General features: G+C 39.1%; 2 protein-coding genes across 3 annotated transcripts; one reads left to right on the top strand and one right to left on the bottom strand.

Moving 5' to 3' along the window:
• Positions 1-509: 509 nt before the first annotated feature.
• Positions 510-13,677, top strand: zgc:163057 (uncharacterized protein LOC563335 homolog). Its single transcript, XM_034193798.1, has 3 exons — positions 510-738; positions 4,942-5,146; positions 13,466-13,677. Exons 1-3 carry the CDS (start codon positions 644-646, stop codon positions 13,592-13,594), a joined length of 429 nt encoding a protein of 142 aa, XP_034049689.1. The 5' UTR covers positions 510-643; the 3' UTR covers positions 13,595-13,677.
• Positions 13,678-19,016: 5,339 nt separating this feature from the next.
• Positions 19,017-19,962, bottom strand: LOC117530853 (hemoglobin subunit beta-1-like). Of its 2 annotated transcripts, none has more exons than XM_034193797.1 (3): positions 19,786-19,937; positions 19,424-19,651; positions 19,017-19,222 (listed from the first exon to the last, which is right to left on the bottom strand). In XM_034193797.1, the coding sequence occupies exons 1-3, from the start codon at positions 19,870-19,872 to the stop codon at positions 19,094-19,096; spliced, it is 444 nt and encodes a 147-aa protein (XP_034049688.1). In that variant the 5' UTR covers positions 19,873-19,937; the 3' UTR covers positions 19,017-19,093. The 2 variants fall into 2 exon arrangements, with proteins under 2 accessions (XP_034049688.1, XP_034049687.1); XM_034193796.1 differs by having other exon boundaries at positions 19,072-19,222; positions 19,424-19,646; positions 19,781-19,962.
• Between the last annotated feature and the right edge of the window lie 4,342 nt (positions 19,963-24,304).

Here is a 24,304-nt window from a genome sequence, read left to right as displayed (position 1 = left end):
GAAATTAGTTGTTTAAACTTAAGTTATAAGTTCGATCAACTCTAACTTACAAACTTAAGTTTAAACAACTTAATTCATTTAGATGTTACCAATTGAAACAATTCAAGTTGGTTCAACTATTCTCTTTTTTCAGTGTAGATTAACTGACTTTTTGTAATGCATCACGAACTGACTGGTTTTTGTAATATATGGAGAATTGGTCAAATTGTATTTCGGAATGGCTTTTGGGAGGAATACTCTAAAAATGAAATGCTATATTTACTTAATGTAGTTATGTCAACTGGTTGCACTAAACCTGGTGGTTGAAATGGGAAACATGATATGCAATAAGGTCAAAGGGGAGAGGATCCTAAACCTGCAAAGTAAAAGCCCACAACAGGCCAGCCACGTTACAGATAGTGTAAAATCCTCCACTATGTGACGCACATCAAGCAGCAGATGGACGGTTGGTTTGGAGCCCCCACCCAGCTGGTTAGTCCCTGATAAAAAGCCAAACCACAGCCGCCGCCACGTCTCCTTCTCTCACTCTGCAGCCTTTATTAACACTTTACTATATCCCTTTGGGATAACAGTGTCATTACTGACATAAGATGGTTGATTAAGATGATTTCCACCTTCATTAGTTCAGTGCAGTAATTAGTCTATGATGCTCTCACAGAAACAAAAAAAGTTAATTGCAGAAACATGGGAAAGTCTGGTTCCTGTGGCTGAAGATATCGGTTCAGATGCACTTCTTAGGTAGGTGATTAACTTCTATACAAATGACACTTTGACATTTTATGTCGATTTACTGGAAAATAAGACATTATCTCTTACTCACTGATGTTAATTATTTAAAAAGGTTTTCACATTTATCATAAAATATAAAATATACATATAAATATTACATAAGATTTTTCATATTTATACATTTATGGTTAAAATCACTATATGCATAAAGATACTGGACTCATGGTTTCAGAATGTGACAGTTTTAAAACGGGTAAATTTACTAGATGTTCACTGATGAAAGGTTTTTTATTATATATATATATAAAATAAAACGTGAACTTTCACCTTGAAAACACAAGCCTGACCTTTAACTCCATCAGAGTGTGTGTGTGTGTGTGTGTGTGTGTGTGTGTGTGTGTGTGTGTGTGTGTGTGTGTGTGTGTGTGTGTGTGTGTGTGTGTGTGTGTGTGTGTGTGTGTTACAACGCTTCGATATAAGTGACTACAAAACAAATGGCCAAAAGCAGAAATATGACCATGAGCTTCAAGTATCATAATTTAAACCAAAATGTTATATTGAATAAATATTATGCTTTGAATTTAATCAATCAATTCAATCAATTGTATTTATATAGAGCCAAATCACAACAAACAGTTGCCCCAAGGCGCTTTATATTGTAAGGCAAGGCCATACAATAATTACGTAAAAACCCCAACGGTCAAAACGACCCCCTGTGAGCAAGCACTTGGCGACAGTGGGAAGGAAAAACTCCCTTTTAACAGGAAGAAACCTCCAGCAGAACCAGGCTCAGGGAGGGGCAGTCTTCTGCTGGGACTGGTTGGGGCTGAGGGGAGAACCAGGAAAAAGACATGCTGTGGAGGGGAGCAGAGATCAATCACTAATGATTAAATGCAGAGTGGTGCATACAGAGCAAAAAGAGAAAGAAACACTCACTGCATCATGGGAACCCCCCAGCAGTCTAAGTCTATAGCAGCATAACTAAGGGATGGTTCAGGGTCACCTGATCCAGCCCTAACTATAAGCTTTAGCAAAAAGGAAAGTTTTAAGCCTAATCTTAAAAGTAGAGAGGGTGTCTGTCTCCCTGATCTGAATTGGGAGCTGGAGGAAGTAAATGCATGAATTAGTTTTTCAGTATCTGAGACAAGACCTTTCTAATTTTAGAGATATTGCGTAAATGCAAAAAAGCAGTCCTACATATTTGTTTAATATGCGCATTGAATGACATATCCTGATAAAAAATGACTCCAAGATTTCTCACAGTATTACTAGAGGTCAGGGTAATGCCATCCAGAGTAAGGATCTGGTTAGACACCATGTTTCTAAGATTTGTGGGGCCAAGTACAATAACTTCAGTTTTATCTGAGTTTAAAAGCAGGAAATTAGAGGTCATCCATGTCTTTATGTCTGTAAGACAATCCTGCAGTTTAGCTAATTGGTGTGTGTCCTCTGGCTTCATGGATAGATAAAGCTGGGTATCATCTGCGTAACAATGAAAATTTAAGCAATGCCGTCTAATAATACTGCCTAAGGGAAGCATGTATAAAGTGAATAAAATTGGTCCTAGCACAGAACCTTGTGGAACTCCATAATTAACCTTAGTCTGTGAAGAAGATTCCCCATTTACATGAACAAATTGTGATCTATTAGATAAATATGATTCAAACCACCGCAGTGCAGTGCCTTTAATACCTATGGCATGCTCTAATCTCTGTAATAAAATTTTATGGTCAACAGTATCAAAAGCAGCACTGAGGTCTAACAGAACAAGCACAGAGATGAGTCCACTGTCTGAGGCCATAAGAAGATCATTTGTAACCTTCACTAATGCTGTTTCTGTACTATGATGAATTCTAAAACCTGACTGAAACTCTTCAAATAGACCATTCCTCTGCAGATGATCAGTTAGCTGTTTTACAACTACCCTTTCAAGAATTTTTGAGAGAAAAGGAAGGTTGGAGATTGGCCTATAATTAGCTAAAATAGCTGGGTCAAGTGATGGCTTTTTAAGTAATGGTTTAATTACTGCCACCTTAAAAGCCTGTGGTACATAGCCAACTAATAAAGATAGATTGATCATATTTAAGATCGAAGCATTAAATAATGGTAGGGCTTCCTTGAGCAGCCTGGTAGGAATGGGGTATAATAGACATGTTGATGGTTTGGATGAAGTAACTAATGAAAATAACTCAGACAGAACAATCGGAGAGAAAGAGTCTAACCAAATACCGGCATCACTGAAAGCAGCCAAAGATAACGATACGTCTTTGGGATGGTTATGAGTAATTTTTTCTCTAATAGTTAAAATTTTATTAGCAAAGAAAGTCATGAAGTCATTACTAGTTAAAGTTAAAGGAATACTCAGCTCAATAGAACTCTGACTCTTTGTCAGCCTGGCTACAGTGCTGAAAAGAAACCTGGGGTTGTTCTTATTTTCTTCAATTAGTGATGAGTAGTAAGATGTACTAGCTTTACGGAGGTTTTTTTTATAGAGCAACAGACTCTTTTTCCAGGCTAAGTGAAGATCTTCTAAATTAGTGAGACGCCATTTAAGCACGTTAAGAGTTTAAGATTTAATTTTAATCAATCAATCAATCAATCAACTTTTTTTTTATATAGCGCCAAATCACAACAAACAGTTGCCCCAAGGCGCTCTATATTGTAAGGCAAGGCCATACAATAATTATGAAAAACCCCAACGGTCAAAACGACCCCCTATGAGCAAGCACTTGGCTACAGTGGGAAGGAAAAACTCCCCCTTAACAGGAAGAAACCTCCAGCAGAACCAGGCTCAGGGAGGGGCAGTCTTCTGCTGAGACTGGTTGGGGCTGAGGGAAAGAACCAGGAAAAAGACATGCTGTGGAGGGGGGCAGAGATCGATCACTAATGATTAAATGCAGAGTGATGCATACGGAGCAAAAAGAGAAAGAAACAGTGCATCATGGGAACCCCCCCACAGTCTACGTCTAAAGCAGCATAACCAAGGGATGGTCCAGGGTCACCTGATCCAGCCCTAACTATAAGACTTAGCGAAAAGGAAAGTTTTAAGCCTAATCTTAAAAGTAGAGAGGGTATCTGTCTCCCTGATCTGAATTGGGAGCTGGTTCCACAGGAGAGGAGCCTGAAAGCTGAAGGCTCTGCCTCCCATTCTACTCTTACAAACCCTAGGAACTACAAGTAAGCCTGCAGTCTGAGAGCGAAGCGCTCTAATGGGGTAATATGGTACTACGAGGTCCCTAAGATAAGATGGGACCTGATTATTCAAAACCTTATAAGTAAGAAGAAGAATTTTAAATTCTATTCTAGAATTAACAGGAACCCAATTTTAAGAAGCGCAACATTGTTCCTTGTGATCTACAATGAAGTAAGATAAAGAGCTAACGCTGCTTTCTGTTACCAAAGACATAAAGATCAACAATAGAAGTATGACCTTAAGATTCAAACATTGTCATGTATCCCCACATATATTTATTTATTTATTTATTTTATTTGAAGTGAGCCATTTGAGAAGCTTAGCTTTGTGTTTTGAGGATTAGCATTGATCCTTAGAATTTAATAAAAAGCAAGTAACAGCAGCAGTGTGACATTCAGATTCAGTGGCGTCATTATTTCCAGTAGATAGGGTTAATGGGTAAGTGTGGTTTCATTTGTAAGGTACAGGGATAACATTGTTTCCTATCACCCATAACCTAGCAAAATGTAAAGCCTGAAAGTGGCAGTATGACCTTGAGCATCCATGGTATCCTACTTTTTCAAAAGTTGCTTCTTCTGTGTGAATTCTAAAGCTTGATTTGTGAAGCAGATGTTTTCTTTCTCCACTGACTTAGCAAAACTTAAAAATAAAGCACAAGTATGTCCATGAGCATCAAACATCATAATTAATCCAAAAATACAGAGCTGTAGTCATATGTAAAGCTCAGGTTTGTTTGTTTTTTTCTGTTTGTGTCTGAGGGGAAAAAAGATTATCACAGCAGTATGACCTTGAGCATCAGTAGAGCCCTTATTTTCAAAAGATAGCTTTCATGACTGATTTCAAAAGCACGGTTTGATTTGTAAGGCAGAGGGTTACCACTGCTTAATGTTACACTGACAAAGATCCAAGATCTTGCAAAGATCCAAAACTGCAGCAAGACCTTGAGCTTCAATAAGTAATCTAAAGATATATTTAGTCTTTCAATCCCAAACTGGAATTAATGTCTCTTCCCTCCACAGGATGTTTGTGACGTGTCCAGGTAGTAAGACATACTTCTCCCATCTTGACATCAGTCCACGCTCACGCCACATGCTGTCCCACGGTAGAAAGATAGTCCAGGCCATAGCTGAAGGTGCCAAAGACATCAGCCAGCTGACAGTCACGCTCTCTCGTCTGCAGACCCTGCATGCCTACCAACTACGGATCGACCCCTGGAACTTCAAGGTTGCTAATTTTGATTTCAGCATCATTCTAATGAGAGATTCTTAAATACTTCAGTATTTAAAGTGTGATGCTGTCACTTTATAAGAACAATGGAAGGGCACTCAGAGAGTACACACACACACACACACACACACACACACAAGCATATATATATATATATATATATATATATATATATATATATATATATATATATATATATATATATATACGAGGGCTGTCAATAAAGTTACGGTCCTTTTTATTTTTTTCAAAAACTATATGGATTTCATTCATATGTTTTTACGTCAGACATGCTTGAACCCTCGTGCGCATGCGTGAGTTTTTCCACGCCTGTCGGTGACGTCATTCGCCTGTGAGCACTCCTTGTGGGAGGAGTCGTCCAGCCCCTCGTCGGAATTCCTTTGTCTGAGAAGTTGCTGAGAGACTGGCGCGTTGTTTGATCAGAATTTTTTCTAAACCTGTGAGACACATCGAAGTGGACACGGTTCGAAAATTAAGCTGGTTTTCAGTGAAAATTTTAACAGCTGATGAGAGATTTTGAGGTGATTCTGTCGCTTTAAGGACTTTTCACGGTGCGAGACGTCGCTCAGCGCTCTCAGGCGGCGTCATCAGCCTGTTCAAGCTGAAAACCTCCACATTTCAGGCTCTATTGATCCAGGACGTCGTGAGAGAACAGAGAAGTTTCAGAAGAAGTCGGTTTCAGCATTTTATCCGGATATTCCACTGTTAAAGGAGATTTTTTTAATGAAAGACGTGCGGACGGGTCCGCGCGTCGGGACGCAGCCGACGCGGTGCGGCGGCACAGGAAAAACACCTCCGTGTTGATAACCATTTGTAAAATCCAGGTGGCTTTTGATGGCTTTCAGTGGAGTGAGTATATGAGAAATTGTTTAACAGGCAGGACATGTTCCAACTTGTCCTTAAGGCTTTCAACAGAGGTGTTTTTCCTGTGGCGGAGCGTCGCGGCGGCTGCGTCCCGACGCGCGGACCCGTCCGCACGTCTTTCATTAAAAAAATCTCCTTTAACAGTGGAATATCCGGATAAAATGCTGAAACCGACTTCTTCTGAAACTTCTCTGTTCTCTCACGACGTCCTGGATCAATAGAGCCTGAAATGTGGAGGTTTTCAGCTTGAACAGGCTGACGACGCCGCCTGAGAGCGCAGCGCGACGTCTCGCACCGTGAAAAGTCCTTAAAGCGACAGAATCACCTCAAAATCTCTCATCAGCCGTTAAAATTTTCACTGAAAACCAGCTTAATTTTTCGAACCGTGTCCACTTCGATGTGTCTCACAGGTTTAGAAAAAATTTTGATCAAACAACGCGCCAGTCTCTCAGCAACTTCTCAGACAAAGGAATTCCGACGAGGGGCTGGACGACTCCTCCCACAAGGAGTGCTCACAGGCGAATGACGTCACCGACAGGCGTGGAAAAACTCACGCACGCGCACGAGGGTTCAAGCATGTCTGACGTAAAAACATATGAATGAAATCCATATAGTTTTTGAAAAAAATAAAAAGGACCGTAACTTTATTGACAGCCCTCGTATATATATATATATATATATATATATATATATATATATATATATGAAATTGGACAATCCTGGAATTTAGCCTTGGGATTAACAATCTGTATTATGTGTTTGCAGCAGTATTTTTGACAACATCTGGATCGGCACAAAGTTTCACTTGTTTTAAATGGATTATGTACATGAAAGGTTGTTATTAGCTACAGTTTATAATTTTTACACACACAGACTGAAAACTTTTACGTGTAATCCTGTGACAGACAGAAGGTCTTGGTGGAAGTCGTCATGCTGCCAAGGCGCCAAACTGGGATGTGGAGTTGGAATCATTTGACTTTCTTATGGAAATATGGAAGCATTTTAATTATTTCTCTGCAAGTCTCCATGGAACTTTGCATTTGATTTGATCTTGTCAAAAGAAAGAACACAACAAATTTTGGTGCTGGTCGGGATCGTTGTGTGGATTCTGAATCTAAATTTGTCAACAGTTCACATCAGTTTTTCAAAAAGGAATCCACTGATCTTTGTGAAACCTGTCAAACAACGATTATGATCAGTCATAGTTAGTGATATATTCCTAGTAATGTACAGTTTATGAACAAGATCCAATAAAATTTGTTAATGTTGTTAATCTGTTGCAAAACACCAGGAGCTCTGATTAGTTTTACTGTAAATCAATGAATCATTGTGTCTATAAAATTCTAATCCCGGATTGTTACAAATCTGGGAGTTATCTTTAAATTGTTCAATCATAAAAAAAATTAATAAATACATGTAAAAAAAATCAGCCAAAAAACAAAAACAAACAAAAAACAGTGTCTTTAAATACAGTGTCTTTAAAAACTGGTTTACAGGTGTTAAAAATCAGCTGCTAAAAGACCTCATCTGATACACGTTTTAAAACTGATTTATTATGTTTTGAATTGATCTACTCTTCACCTAGAAGATCGTGTCACTGTTTTAACCAGATTTTAACTATTGTTAATCATATTTATTTATTTACTTACTTAATTAATTTTCTTATTTATTTTATTTATTTATTTACAACTTTATTTTTTTAATGCCTTATTTTGTTTATTTATTTATTTGATTACTTACTTGTATTTACGGCCCATCCAGAAAGTATTCACAGCACTTCAGTTTTTTTTTTACACATTGTCTCTGTACATTGCTGCATTCATCTTTCCCTCAATCCTGACTAGTCTCCCAGGTCCTGCTGCTGAAAAACATCCCCACAGCATGATGCTGCCACCACCATGCTTCACTGTAGGGATGGTGCCTGGTTTCCTCCAAACATGACACCAAAGAGTTCAATCTTTGTCTCATCAGACCAGAGAATTTTGTTTCTCATGGTCTGAGAGTCCTTCAGGTGCCTTTGGGCAAAGTCCAGGTGGGCTGCCATGTGCCATTTACTAAGGAGTGGCTTCTGTATGGCCACTCTGCCATACAGGCCTGATAGCTGGATTGCTGCAGAGATGGTTGTCGTTCTGGAAGGTTCTCCTCTCTCCACAGAGGAATGTTGGAGCTCTGTCAGAGTGATCATTGGGTTCTTGATCACCTTCTCCCTGATCGCTCAGTTTAGACGGGCGGCCAGCTCTAGGAAGAGTCATGGTGGATCCAAATGTTTTCCATTGACAGATGATGGAGGCCACTGTGCTCATTGGGACGTTTAAAGCAGCAGAAATATTTCTGTACCCTTCCACAGATTTGTGCCTCCAGACATTCCTGTCTTGGAGGTCTACAGAGAAGTCCTTTGACTTCATGCTTGGTTTGTGCTCTGTCAACTGTGGGACCTTATATGTAGACGGGTGTGTGCATGTCGTTCCAGATCATGTCCAGTCAACTGAATTTACCCCAGGTGGACTCTAGTTAAGCTGTAGAAACATCTCAAGGATGATCAGTGGAAACAGGAGGCACCTGAGCTCAGTTTTTAGCTTCATGGCAAAGGCTGTGAATACTTATGTACGTGTGATTTCTAAAGCCCCCGTCACACATAGCAAGAATGTGCAGGAACCATGCCCGACACTGCAAATATTACCATAATCCGACGCAGTTGCATTATTACCATAATCCGACACAGTTGCATTATTACCATAATCCGACGCAGTTGGAAAAGGGGCGTGGTCAGCAGTGTCAGAACGCATCAGATGACCTCGTCCACACCTGTACAATGGCATCCAAAGCGCATGTGGACAATAAGTAGATGGCACAGACTGCTGTCAGACGGCTATAAAAGGCGTTGACGACTGCCTGATGTCCAAACGTCTGGATGGCAAACATGGGACTGGAGTGGGAGGGAGCGCTGTGTTCCTCACACGCACGTGCACGCGAGTGTGCAGCGCGCGTGTGTGCAAGGCACACTTCATTCTGCGTGATTCTGGCTATGTGTGACGGGGATATTAGTGTTTTTATAAATTTGCAAAAAATCTAAAAAAAAAAAAAAATTCACATTGTCATTATGGAGTATTGTGAGTCGAATTTTGAGGGGGAAAAAATTCAACCATTTTGGAATAAGGCTGTAATATAACAAAATGTGGAAAAACTGAAGTTCTTAAGACTTTCCAGCTGCACTGTATTTATCAATCAATCAATCAATCAATTTTTTTATATAGCGCCAAATCACAACAAACAGTTGCCCCAAGGCGCTTTATGTTGTAAGGCAAGGCCATACAATAATTATGTAAAACCCCAACGGTCAAAACGACCCCCTGTGAGCAAGCACTTGGCTACAGTGGGAAGGAAAAACTCCCTTTTAACAGGAAGAAACCTCCAGCAGAACCAGGCTCAGGGAGGGGCAGTCTTCTGCTGGGACTGGTTGGGGCTGAGGGAGAGAACCAGGAAAAAGACATGCTGTGGAGGGGAGCAGAGATCGATCACTAATGATTAAATGCAGAGTGGTGAATACAGAGCAAAAAGAGAAAGAAACACTCAGTGCATCATGGGAACCCCCCAGCAGTCTAAGTCTATAGCAGCATAACTAAGGGATGGTTCAGGGTCACCTGATCCAGCCCCAACTATAAGCTTTAGCAAAAAGGAAAGTTTTAAGCCTAATCTTAAAAGTAGAGAGGGTGTCTGTCTCCCTGATCTGAATTGGGAGCTGGTTCCACAGGAGAGGAGCCTGAAAGCTGAAGGCTCTGCCTCCCATTCTACTCTTACAAACCCTAGGAACTACAAGTAAGCCTGCAGTCTGAGAGTGAAGCGCTCTATTGGGGTGATATGGTACTATGAGGTCCCTAAGATAAGATGGGACCTGATTATTCAAAACCTTATAAGTAAGAAGAAGAATTTTAAATTCTATTCTAGAATTAACAGGAAGCCAATGAAGATAGGCCAATATGGGTGAGATATGCTCTCTCCTTCTAGTCCCCGTCAGTACTCTAGCTGCAGCATTTTGAATTAACTGAAGGCTTTTTAGGGAACTTTTAGGACAACCTGATAATAATGAATTACAATAGTCCAGCCTAGAGGAAATAAATGCATGAATTAGTTTTTCAGCATCACTCTGAGACAAGACCTTTATGATTTTAGAGATATTGCGTAAATGCAAAAAAGCAGTCCTACATATTTGTTTAATATGCACATTGAATGACATATCCTGATCAAAAATGACTCCAAGATTTCTCACAGTATTACTAGAGGTCAGGGTAATGCCATCCAGAGTAAGCATCTGGTTAGACACCATGTTTCTAAGATTTGTGGGGCCAAGTACAATAACTTCAGTTTTATCTGAGTTTAAAAGCAGGAAATTAGAGGTCATCCATGTCTTTATGTCTGTAAGACAATCCTGCAGTTTAGCTAATTGGTGTGTGTCCTCTGGCTTCATGGATAGATAAAGCTGGGTATCATCTGCGTAACAATGAAAATTTAAGCAATACCGTCTAATAATACTGCCTAAGGGAAGCATGTATAAAGTGAATAAAATTGGTCCTAGCACAGAACCTTGTGGAACTCCATAATTAACTTTAGTCTGTGAAGAAGATTCCCCATTTACATGAACAAATTGTAATCTATTAGACAAATATGATTCAAACCACCGCAGCGTAGTGCCTTTAATACCTATATTTATTCACACCTTATTTTATTTATTTATTTACCTACTCATTTTATTTATTTATTTACTTACTTTTATTTACTCATTTTCACCAACAGATAAATCGCTGAACAGACAGGGCCAACATATAATAAATAAAATATATAACCACATCACAGACATAAAATTAATACAGACATTACATCACGGAGGCCAGCAGTTCTTCTGAGTCCCTTTAAGTCCAACCACCAGTCCACAGCCACACAGCTCATCCCATACTTCCCTATCCTGAGCCAAGTCCTTTAATTCTTCCTGAAGTCTGAGAAAGAAGGTCAATTGTTCCTTTCTGTAAATTTCCTTAACTATTTCTATCCACTGTGATTGTTGAAGATTTGTTTAGCCATTTCTTGTTTTTTTTTTTGTTTGTTTTTTTTTACCTGCTGATAGTCATATCTGTGACAGACAGCTGTCATGCCTTTGGAGTCCAACAGCTGCATTACTCAAATAGATAAAAGCCAAATCAAAGATCAGTCTGAAGGTTGATTATTGATTATTGGCTTTACCTGTGTTACCACAGCCAACCAGTAGGAAGTCATTTTAGGACAGTCACAGAAAATATGAATATCCATCACTGACCATGTTCAGGTTTATCACTCTGTAACGTTTTTACAATCTGACTTAGAACAAACCTTAATATGAATTCTCTCCAGAAACATTAGCTTGAGGTTTTAGACTGTGTTCTACGCCAGATTTAAACTATTTTACCCGAACACCAAAACCAAAATAAGATCAGAATCAGAAATTCATTTGCCATTAGTCTGCAGGAATAAGTAAGTAAAATAACTCATAAATAAATCTAAAATAATCTTGTGAGATAGCAACACAGTGGTGCAGCAGATAAATCCATTTTATCAGGAAAATACGCAAGTTAGACAAAGAAACATGAAATTTGTTGCACATCTTCTCCTCAGGCTATTAGTCCACAGATTTACTGGATAGCCACTGAAAATTTCAAGATGGCCGCCTTTTTTCAAGCTGGCCACCAATCAAGTTGTTATCACACAGGTTATGTGCTTCTGGTCATGTGTTTATGAATTTTTGTTGGTTTTATATAGCCTATGCAATGTCAATGGACAAGAGCGTTATGTATTTTTGCTAAAAATTTGATTTAGCATATATGAACAAAGATGGCAGCCAAAATCCTTTGCCATTTCTCATATTTCAGTCAAAACAAAAAGTGCTCTTTTTATAAAAGTTTGTTAAATGTGAGAATGTTCTATGTCTCGTAAGTCATTGTAACACATACCTTTGTGGCTATTAATTCAAGTCTATATACAATTTAGATTGTGGTGTTAGTGATACATTTAGTTTGAAGGAGTGAATGTCAGCACACAACCACGGCACACTGGTGACTTCACTGCTGTGAAACTTAGCATGGGGTTCAGTGTCAGCTAATCCTGCTTTACTAATGCTTCCCCTAGCTTTACTAACTCCAATATGGTGCAATAGTACTAGTTTTAGTGTAGTTTAGCTTAGTTTAGTGTCCCAAATGCTGTCTAAGAGCCCAGGACAGGGTTTGAATGCTTAATTGAGTTTTTTTTTTTTCACATGTGAACACAGAAATTGACCAAAATTGGTACAATCGGCGGCCATCTTGAAAAAAATGGCAGCCATATTGAAATTTTGTGTGGCTGTCCAAACTTTTCAAGAGTGGGTCTTAATGAGCAATTGTACCAAATTTTATAATTCTTTAACAAACTGAAATATTTTTCTGCTTATCTGCTGCACTACAATACAAATATGAGAATATAAAAATAAACATATTATTGATGATAATTCAGCATGCAGTGGTGCAGTGGCCTCTTGTGGCATTCTGTGGTGAACCAAACATATTTAAACTAGATTAAACCAAGCGGCCTGTTACCAACGCTGTGAGTGTATAGTACAGCCAGTACTCAGTGCCTTGTGGCCGCAGCGACCCTGGGTTCGAATTCAGGACTATTCAGGACTCCAAGACTGGAGCTGAAGACCCAATCCTCCCCCACCAACTGGTGCTGTCCTGGATGTCTGTGTGGACTTAATAACTCTCAAACATTTGATGTTCCTCTGTATTGTTAAAAATGTTTTTATTAGTATGACCTAAGCAGTTGGTCTAGGGGCACCGCCAGGGCTTTTGGGCCCCATGATCTCACTAGGCCACCTCCCATATTATTTTGTCAGTATTATAACTGTATTTGGGGCCTCTCTGGGCCCCTGTCAGTCATGGACCCCTTGTCCTTATTCTCCTCTTTGCGGCACCCCTGAGTGGGTCACCCCTTTGAGTCTGGTCTGCTTGAGGTTTCTTCCTCAGTATCATCAGATGTAGTTTTTCCTTACCACTGTTGCTTGTGTGCTTGCCCTCGGGGTTGGTAAAGTTACACCTTACTTGTGTGAAGCTCCTTGAGGCAACTTCGCTGTGGTTTGCTGCTGTATAAATGAAATGAAAATGTTACAGCATGAATATTATCGATGATTAAACAGTTGTTTAAAAACAAACCAAAAAAAAGAGTTTAAACCAGTCAACCAAATAACCAGTTGCTTGTTTAAATGTAAAACTCTGTCAGCCTTGATATTCCATCCTTCTCCACGACTGATGGTTTTCTGACCGCTGCATCGTGATTGGTGGTGCAAAACGCCAAATGGGGCTGGTTGGAGCACTTCCTGTGTTCTCTGAGTGCACTTCCTGTAGCCATGCGTAACTGTTGTGGTGCTCTCTGCAGATATTCTCTCACTGTGTCCTCATCAGCCTGGCCTGTCACCTGGGTGAGCGCTTCACGCCTGTCATGCATGCAGCCATGGACAAGTACCTGTCAGCTTTCGTCGCCGTGCTCGCTGAGAAGTATCGATGAGACGGGACGCGTTCCCTTACGTCAGACACTTCTGTAGTTTTTTGGGGTTTTTGTTATAATAATAAACACCTACTCACACTTGATTCCTTGTTGTGTTGTGTATTAATTAGTGTGTAAACGTTTTTTGGCATGCAAGATGTTGGGTACAAATTTTGGGGGGATTTTTCTTCATTGGTGGGTCAACTGAACTCAAAACAGTAAATGCTACTAATTTGGAAAGGTGTCAGACATCTGATGCATATCTTAATATAAATGTACAACTACAACCCCAATTCCAATGAAGTTGGGACGTTGTGTAAAATGTAAATAAAAACAGAATACAATGATTTGCAAATCCTCTTCAACCTATATTCAATTGAATTCACCACAAAGACAAGATATTTAATGTTCAAACTGATAAACTTTATTGTTTTTGTGCAAATATTTGCTCATTTTGAAATGGATGCCTGCAACACGTTTCAAAAAAGCTGGGACAGTGGTATGTTTACCGCTGTGTTACATCACCTTTCCTTCTAACAATACTCAATAAGCGTTTGGGAACTGAGGACACTAATTGTTGAAGCTTTGTAGGTGGAATTCTTTCCCATTCTTGCTTGATGTACGACTTCAGTTGTTCAACAGTCTGGGGTCTCCGTTGTCGTATTTTGCGCTTCATAATGCGCCACACATTTTCAATGTGACACACATTTGGACTGCAGCCAGGCCAGTCTAGTACCTGCACTCTTTTACTACGAAGCCACGCTGTTGTAACACGTGCAGAATGTGGCTTGGCATTGTCTTGCTGAAATAAGCAGGAACGTCCCTGAAAAAGACGTTGCTTGGATGGCAGCATGTGTTGCTCCAAAACCTAGATGTACCTTTCAGCATTGATGGTACCATCACAGATGTGTAAGTTGCCCATACCATGGACACTAACACACCCCCCATCACAGATGCTGACTTTTGAACTTAACGCTGGTAACAATCTAGATGGTCTTTTTCCTCTTTTGTCCGGAGGACACAACGTCCATGATTTCCAAAAACAATTTGAAATGTGGACTCATCAGACCACAGCACACTTTTCCACTTTGCGTCTGTCCATTTTAAATGAGCTCGGGTCCAGAGAAGACGGCGGTGATTCTGGATGTTGTTGATGGATGGCTTTCACTTTGCATGGTAGAGTTTTAACTTGCACTTGTAGATGTAGTGACGAACTGTGTTAACTGACACTGGTTTTCTGAAGTGTTCCTGAGCCCAGGCGGTAAGATCCTTTACACAATGATGTCGGTTTTTAATGTAGTGTCGCCTGAGGGACTGAAGGTCACGAGCATTCAGTGTTGGTTTTCGGTCTTGCCGCTTACATGTACAAAGTTCTCCAGATTCTCTGAATCTTCTGATTATATTATGGACTGTAGATGATAGAATCCCTAAATTCCTTGTAATTGAACGTTGATAAATATTGTTCTTAAACTGTTGGACTATTTTTTCACTCAGTTGTTCACAAAGCGGTGATCCTCGCCACATCTTTCCTTGTGAATGGCTGAGCCTTTTGGGGATGCTCCTTTTATACCCAATCATGACACTCACCTGTTTCCAGTTAACCTGTTCACCTGTGGAATGTTCCAAACAGGTGTTCTCTGAGCATTCATCAGCTTTCCAAGTCTTTTGTTGCCCCTGTTCCAGCTTTTTTGAAATGTGTTGCAGGCATCTATTTCAAAATGAGCAAATATTTGCACAAAAAAATAAAGTTTTTCAGTTTGAACATTAAATATCTTGTCTTTGTGGTGTATTCAATTAAATATAGGTTGAAGAGGATTTGCAAATCATTGTATTCTGTTTTTATTTACATTTTACACAATGTCCCAATTTCATTGGAATTGGGGTTGTAAATATACATCTGTCTGTAATGGTGGTTTTCACTCTGTATGACTTCATCACATGACTTCTGCGTGATGTCATTTGAAGTCAATCATACCAATCAAACACAAATATTTTGCTGATCAATATGTGCTTTAGATTTGCCATCTAGGCTTTTTAGTTGTTGAGATATACCCACAAAAGCTGTTTTTTCAGACCTAGTTTTCTTTGACCATTGACCAAACTAATTCAAAAATCTAATCACCTCTAGATATCTATTCATGTTGTATTCCCACCAAGTTTGAAGAAAATTCATCCAACCTTTTTTTAATCTTGTCTACAGACACACAGACACAAAAATGCTAGTGAAAACAATACCCTGCTCACCACTTCAGGGTTTACCTGGATGTCAAAGAACTTGTCATTCCCTCTTCATGGTGGCTGTTCCTCGTGGTAGTCTCTCTTGTTCACCTTTAGGAAAGATACCCATCACCTGTCACAAAAAAATCCACCGGTCCAGATGGCATCTCTGCAATGCTTATAAAAGCATGTGCAGAAGAATTGGCCCCTGCTTGGTGTCCTGTCTTCCAGCAGTCTGTAGACCTTCATACTGTACCAACCCTCTGGAAAAGATCCATTATTGTTCCAATTGCCAAAAAATTGTGCTCATCTGGAAACAATGACTATAGGCCAATAGCTTTAACATCTGTTGTAAGCAAGTGCTTCGAAAAGATTATGCTATCTTTCCTCAAGACGGATGTTAATCCTGTACTTGACCCACTCCAATTTGCTTATAGGCAGGGTAGAGGCATTGATGATGCCATCAACAGCTTAACCCACCTTTCACTTAAGCACTTGGAAGATCCTACTGCATATGCACGGATTTTATTGGTTGATTTCAGTTCAGCCTTTAATACATTACAACCATACCTGTTACTGTCTAAGTTAAAGGAAATGAATGTTAACCCATTTTTAATTAGATGGTATCATTCTTTTTTAACTAATAGATTACAACAAGTCAGAGTTAACCGAGCTCTTTCGGTACTCAAATCATCAAGCACAGGTGCACCACAAGGCTGTGTCAGTTCTCCTGTTCTCTTCACTCTTTATACTAATAACTGTACAAATAACTACTGTAATAACTTTGTTTTTAAATTTTCTGATGACACAGCCATTTTGAGCCTACTGCACAAAGACTCAAGTCCAACAAAGTACTTCTCTGAAGTGAAACACTTTGTGCAGTGGTGTGATGACAACCACTTGGTTTTAAATGTTAATAAAACCAAGGAAATGATTCTGGATCCAAGGACTGTTGGGGACCATACTCCTGTGGTCATACATGGTACTCCTATTGACCAGGTCAGCTCATACAAGTACTTGGGGCTGCACATAGACAATACTCTCAGCTGGACTGTACATGTGGACAGTTTGTGTTCTCGACTCCATCAGAGACTTTATTTTCTTCGTAGACTTCGTTTGTATGGTGTCAATCAAAAAATAATGTTGTTGTTTTACCAGGCAGTGTTAGACAACCTAGTCAGATATGGCATGACTGCCTGGTACGGCAACCTCTCTGTACAACTTAAAACAAAACTTAACAGACAAATTGATAATGCAGTGAAGATAACTGGAAAGAAATAATATCAGTCCCTCAGCTCACTCTATGAAGAGTCTGTCTTGAAAGCAGCTCAGAGGATATTGATGGATTCAGCTCATGTCCTTCACACAGAGTACACTCTCCTTCCCTCTGGGAGAAGGTATAGAGTCCCTCGGAGCAGACTGAATAGACTCAAAAATTAATTCGTCCCCATGTCCATCAAATTGCTAAACAATAATGTCTAAAACTGGAATTGTGCAATACTGATGGTGTTTCTCCTGACTTCCTGTCATGTTAATTTGTTATGGATGTGGTTGTGTTTTTACTTGTATCTGTTTGTTTTCCTTTTGTAAAGGCACTTAGCATGAGTCCAAGACAAATTTCCCTGAGGGGACAATAAAGTGTATCGTATCGTATCGTACCCTCGGGGTAACACTTTTCATTTGTTTATTTTATTTTTGTCTGTTTGTCTGATTATGAACAGCCTGGAGCCCACAATTTTCCATATATCATTAAGAAATTTTTACTTAAGATTCATATCCTCATAGGTAAGAACTGATTCAATTTTCAAGGTCATAGGCCAAAAGTCAAAGTCAGGAAAAATCGTGGAAAATTGTAAAATTCCCTATCTTTAATACTGAACGAATTTTCAAAAAATCAATCACTCTGCCAAAAAAAGATCAAATTTCTTTCATATTTGAAAGCATTAAGTAGGATGGTATCCTTTATTGACTGACAAAGTTTGATCCAGATCTGATCCAGATTACAGATTTTGTGCCCATTTAAATTTGACATTGAAAACCCCATTTAATGTATATTTTCAAGATTCAAAGCTTTTATTGTCATATGCACAGTAAAGAAACATGTTTCCCTGTGCAATGAAATTCTTACTTTGCTGCCCACACTGGATGCCCAAATATATATATAGATAACCAAGTAAAAAATATCTAAGTGGGGGGAAAAATGAAATAACATAAAATAAGCATGCTGATAAGAACAATAGAATATAACAAGCAATGTATAAAAATGTAATAATGTAATAAAAAGAACTATACACTGTAAGAAGGAAAATATAAAATATGCTTGTGTAATGGCCTACATGATATGTACATGATATTGCATCAGTGTGCAACATTCACTGTTTTGTGCAACATTCAGCAGTAAATGGTTTCGTGCAATTTAGTGCAACTGAGCCAATGGATTCAAGTTAACAGGTATTGTAGTGGAATAGAATAGTGTCCGTAATATAGTAAAGTGTCCAATAGAAGATTAAGTGATGAGTGATGGGGGGTTCTGTCCTTAAAGGGGGGGGGGGGGGGTGTTCAGCTGTTTAACAGTCTAATGGCTGTGGGAAAGAAGGAGTTCTTGAACCTGCTGGTTCTGCATCTCACAGTCCTGAACCTGCGGCCTGAGCAGAGGAGTGTGAATAGTCCATGTTGGGGGTGAGTGGGGTCTTTGATGATGGAGACAGCTCTCCTGTGGACTCTGCGGTGGTAGATGCTTTGCAGAGAGGGTTGTGGGGTCCTGGATTCACATCTAATTTATCTTGTGAAAAGCCACTTCTAACACGACTTTGACCTTGAAATTTTTGTCCAAAGTAAAAATTTGTGGAATTGGAAACCAGTGTTGGCAGAGGTTTGTGCTCTAGCGTGATGCTCTAGTTTTAATTTGTAATGATGGAAATCCCGATATTTGCATACATTTATGTGACATGAGAATGAGAACGGACCTTGAACTGTGAACCTTCATACTGGAAACATCCATTCGATCACTCATATTACTAAACTGAAGCCCTTAAGTGGAAAACCTCTGAGATGAAGTAAAATTCCTAAATTGCTTCAAAATCTTTGAAATGGTGCATGATCATTTCAAATTAATCTCAAAGGGCTCCCTGTAAAATAATTAATCCAATTAAATTACAACACCTTGGTCATGCGTATTTACGCACGATGAAAGAAAAACGAACAAACAAGGTTTTATTCAGTCACCTTTATTGGTTTATGAAAGGAGACGTCTTTTAGAGCAGGTGAGGTCTCCGTCGGATGTCTGGTTATGAGGCTGCATGTTTAGTGGTACTGCTTGCTCAGAGCGGACACAACCACACCCATGAACTTCTGCAGGGCTGCCTGTACTTCTGGAGTGAAGTTTACACCCATTTTGGCAGCGATGACGATGGAGAGGCAGTCAGAAAGCAGCTACGGACACAGATGGGGAAGTAAGAGATATTAAAGGACCCGCTGATTTATATGTTGTATATATGTATTTATATGTTCAGATTTTTTTTTATTATTATTAGCTGATCGGATTCTGCGCAGAAGCTCGCCACATTCTGTGCGTTCCTCCACCCACCTCCCCCCCCCAAAAAAACAACGAACACTGAGGGGTTAAAGGTTTACCTTGAAGTTGTCGGGGTCAACGTGCAGCTCTTCTGAGTGCAGCTTGCTCAGGTCTTTGTAACATTCCTTGATGTTATCCATGTTCTTCAGGGCCAGGTCCACGCCGTGCAGCACCTTTGCGCCATGATCTAAGACTTTCTGGTTGGCCAGGATGGCCTCGGCGTTGTACAGGTTGCCAAATCCGGCGAAGTAACGCTGAGTCCATGGATACACGATCAAGCACCTGCAAGGGAACGAGCACGATGAGTTTTGCTTTGACGCACGAGATTTTCTTGGTTCGCTTTTACGCACGAGCTTTTTTTTTTTGTTTTTTGTTTTTTGTTTTTTTTTTTTTGGTTAATCTGATGGGTTCCGTACCTGGTCAGAGCTTTGCCGCCGATGTCATTGTAGTCAAGGCCCTTAAAGATGCCATCGATGATGCAGCGCTCCTGTTCGCTCCACACAACCATGTTGGCTCCTGTTACTGCACTTCAAGCTTTGGGGAAATAGCTGAATGTCGCCTCACTTAGACTCAACGGCTATTTAACCCTTTCAAAGGCACCCCCCTCGCCCTCCCCAGGCTTGACAGAAAAGACTTCTCATAGGCTGCAGACGAAGCATTTCAGATAAGGTGCTGAATGTTCCAGAGAAGTCTGCAGGTTTTGATATTGGTGCCGCCCTACAGATGCTAAAGATTAAAATAAACTTTCAGGCTCCAAAATGAGCAAAGCAAAAAATTAATTAAACAACAACCCCTTAAAAAAATGCATGCTTAAATTAATTATGCTTACATTTTAAGTCAATCTTGATACTGGATTATTTCTTATTGAATTGACATTTTTCTGCACTCAAAAACTGATGCACTGGATGAACTCAATTCAGTTATGAGCAGGATTTCCATCTAATAAATATATGTAGCCCAAACTCAAATTAAGCGCACCCATACAAGATAATTTAATTCATATTTATTAGATGGAAAGTCTACTCATAATTGAATTGAGTTCATCCAGTGAGTCATTTGTTTGAGTGTGGCGAAAGCACCATGCATGTTATGCAAGTTAATTTACTGTTGATTTTCTCTGATAAATTAATTTTCCATATATATATATATATATATATATATGTGTGTGTGTGTGTGTGTGTGTGTGTGTGTGTGTGTGTGTGTGTGTGTGTGTGTGTGTGTGTGTGTGTGTGTGTGTGTGGAAAATTAATTTCCAACATCTGACTATCACATCTCACAGAAATGCAACAAGTCCTACAGGTAGAAATAAGTCAAAGTTTCAACATTTTCCCTCAAATGTCAAAATTAAATTAGTGATCAAAACTGTCAATGGTTGTGTTGGTGTTAATTGATTAGTCACTGGCTAGTCATTCCAGTTTAAATTTGTGTTTCTTTACATTGATTCCCATTAAAAACCTCACCACGCATATAAAGAATTTATTTGCAAAACATAATTTTATATATGTTAAAAAAAAATATTTAGACTTGAAAAAACCACAATAATGATGCTGCAAAAAGAAAAGCGTTTATCCATAAAATGCTTTAAAAGAAAACAAAACATCAGGCTGATCAGTTCATTAGTGACTCATTATTGTACAGTTTGTTGTATTTATGGAATTCTGTATTTGACTGCAAACCTATAAAATAATCAAGTTCTCATTCATCTGAAAAGGTTTGTTGCTTTCTTTAAGTAACAATTTCTTTTTTGAAATGATGTCAATTTTTGGTATCGTTTAAACTTAGTATTTGGAAATTGAATTGCTGACTCGTGATAATTAAAGTGTGTATCTATCACTGAAGAGTGTGAAGTTGTAGTAAGTTTTGTGGTATTAGTGTTTGCATGTTATCACGTTAAAGCGTGCCTGTGTTATCTGTGGCAGTTCTGCCTCCACCCTGCAATGAACTGCCCAAATCCATGTTTGTGTGATAACAACAACAACAAAAAAACACCATTCTTTCCTTTATAAAATTACTATTTTAATAATTTAAGGTGGAAGGAAAAGCCTACTGGACAAATTATGCATAGTGCAAGTTTTGAATTTTGCATCATCAGTTATATAGCTTCATGATGAAGTGTTACAGCCAAGGATTTTATTTAAAAAAAAAAAAAACGAAAACAGGAAAAAAAAAAAAAACTTGAAATTTCAGCTACAATTTGCCAGAAGGCACATCTGAGATGCAAGCCTACATTTGATCTGTTTTGTTTGAAGACAATTCTCTGCTCTATGAAGCTATGAGTAGTGATGCTAAATTCAAAACTTGCACTATAAGTAATTTCTCCAGCCGCAGCCACAGAAGCCTATAACTTGCTCAGGGTTGTGTTGGTGGCTTTCCTCACAGTCACCTTCTTGCACAGTCCCTTAGTTTTTGAGAACTGTCTGCTCCACACAGGTTTACCATAGTGTGCCATACTGTTTGTATTTCTACGTAACTGATGTATATAAAGACCAAGACATATTCAGTGTCTTGGAAATGTTGATGTATCCATCCCCTGACTTGTCTAAAGAAAACTGGATGTAAAAGTGATGGTTTGTATGTGTTATACTAAAGGAGGCACTTACTTATTCATACTATCATTTTGGCTTTTAGATTTTTATTTCTTTTAATTCATGATGTAGAGATTACTTTTCACTGTGACTTTAAAGGGCAGAATTTTAGAAATTTTAATATAACACGTCTGAATTTTTGTTTTGTTTTTTAATGTCCTAAAAAAACGTAAAAGCTCAAAGGGGCAGTAACTTTTTCACAGCACTGACCATCACTTTTACATTCGGTCTTCATCAGACAAGTCAGAGGATGATTGTTTTTTTATGTCCCCCCCAAAATTTAAACATGTGATAGCTCAAGGGGTTCACAAACTTTCAGGTACAACTGTAAATATAAAGTACAGCACTACGTGTGTGTGTATATATATATATATATATATATATATATATATATATATATATATATACAGTGATTTGAACACCCTGCGATTTTGCAAGTTCTCCCACTTAGAAATCTTGGAGGGGTCTGAAATTTTCATCTTAGGTGCATGTCCACTGTGAGAGACATAATCTAAAAAAAAAAAAAAAATCCAGAAATCAGATTGTATGATTTTTTTTTATATATAATTTATTTGCATGTTACTGCTGCCAATATGTATTTTAACACCTGCCAATCAGCAGAAGTTCTGGCCCTCAAAGACCTGTTAGTCCGCCTCTAAAAAGTCCACCTCCACTCCACTTACTTCCAAATTAGAAGCACCTATTTGAGGTCGTTAGCTGCATAAAGACACCTGTCCACCCCACACAGTCTGTAAGACTCCAACTACTAACATGGCTAAGCCCAAAGAGCTGGCCAGAGACACCAGAGACAAAATTGTAGACCTCCACAAGGCTGGAAAGGGCTACGGGGCAATTGCCAAGGAGCTTGGTGAAAAAAGATCAACTGTTGGAGCAATTATTAGAAAATGAAAGACGCTAAAAATGACTTTCAATCTCCCTCGGACTGGGGCTCCATGCAAGATCCCACCTCGTGGCGTATCAGTGATTCTAAGAAAGGTGAGGAATCAGCCCAGAACTGCACGGGAGGAGCTGGTCAATGATCTGAAGAGAGCTGGCACCACTGTTTCCAAGGTTACTGTGGGTAATACACTAAGACGTCATGGGTTGAAATCATGCATGGCACGGAAGGTTCCCCTGCTTAAATCAGCACACGTCCAGGCCCGTCTTAAGTTTGCCCCTACTAACCATCTGGATGATCCAGAGGAGTCATGGGAGAAAGTTATGTGGTCAGATGAGACCAAAATAGAACTTTTTGGTCTTAATTCCACTCGCCGTGTTTGGAGGAAGAAGAATGCTGAGTACCATCCCAAAAACACCGTCCCTACTGTGGAGCATGGGGGTGGAAGCATCATGCTTTGGGGGTATTTTTCTGCACATGGGACAGGACGACTGCACTGTATTAAGGAGAAGATGACAGGGTCATGTATTGATGAAAGTTTTGGGAAACAACCTCCTTCCCTCAGTTAGAGCATTGAAGATGGGTCGTGGATGGGTCTTCCAACATGACGATGACCCGAAGCACACGACCAGGATAACCAAGGAGTGGCTCCGTAAGAAGCATATCAAGGTTCTGGAGTGGCCGAGCCAGTCTCCAGATCTAAACCCAACAGAAAATCTTTGGAGGGAGCTGAAACTCCATGTTTCTCAGCGACAGCCCAGTAACCTGGCTGATCTAGAGAAGATCTGTATGGAGGAGTGGACCAAAATCCCTGCTGCATTGTGTGCAAACCTGGTGAAAAACTACAGGAAATGTTTGACCTCTGTAATTGCAAACAAAGGCTACTGTACCAAATATTAACACTGATTTTCACAGGTGTTGAAATACGTATTTGCAGCAGTAACATACAAATTAATTATTTTAAAAAATCATACATTGTGATTTCCGGATTTATTTTTTTTTAGATTATGTCTCTCACAGTGGACATGCACCTAAGATGAAAATTTCAGACCCGTCCATGATTTCTAAGTGGGAGAACTTGCAAAATCGCAGGGTGTTAAAATACTTATTTTCCTCACTGTGTGTGTGTATATATATATGCAGTAATTTTTTTCAAGTAATTATCAGTGATACTGTTGTTGTTATTGTGCTTGATGTCATTTCTCAGACAAAAGTCTTATACAAAATAAAGTTGTTTTGTTTTTGGTTACTTTTCTAATGTGAAAATGTATTAACTTCTTCATTGAATAGGTGGAAAAATATGTGATTTCTCGATAATGAAAAAATAAAATAAAAATAAATAATGTCAATAAAGAAAGCTAAAATCAATCATTTCTTTTTCCATGTGTTTGAGAAGATTTTTTAAACACTTATTTAATGCAAGTTCTCCTTCACCAATCGTTATTAAATGGTGATTT

This window comes from Thalassophryne amazonica, chromosome 18 (assembly GCF_902500255.1).
Source record: "Thalassophryne amazonica chromosome 18, fThaAma1.1, whole genome shotgun sequence".
NCBI classification, from domain to species: Eukaryota; Metazoa; Chordata; class Actinopteri; order Batrachoidiformes; family Batrachoididae; genus Thalassophryne; species Thalassophryne amazonica.
Note: the sequence above shows the minus strand (reverse complement) of the source record. Positions and strands in the feature narration are given on the sequence as shown.

Coding starts and splice junctions, on each gene's coding strand:
- LOC117530853 (XM_034193796.1), bottom strand. CDS start 19,872: ATGGTTGTGTGGAGCGAACAGGAGCGCTGCATCATCGATGGCATCTTT. Junction 19,647..19,780: donor GGCGGCAAAGCTCTGACCAG/GTACGGAACCCA, acceptor GTTCCCTTGCAG/GTGCTTGATCGTGTATCCAT. Junction 19,223..19,423: donor TTGACCCCGACAACTTCAAG/GTAAACCTTTAA, acceptor CTGTGTCCGTAG/CTGCTTTCTGACTGCCTCTC.
- zgc:163057 (XM_034193798.1), top strand. CDS start 644: ATGATGCTCTCACAGAAACAAAAAAAGTTAATTGCAGAAACATGGGAA. Junction 739..4,941: donor GGTTCAGATGCACTTCTTAG/GTAGGTGATTAA, acceptor TTCCCTCCACAG/GATGTTTGTGACGTGTCCAG. Junction 5,147..13,465: donor TCGACCCCTGGAACTTCAAG/GTTGCTAATTTT, acceptor TGCTCTCTGCAG/ATATTCTCTCACTGTGTCCT.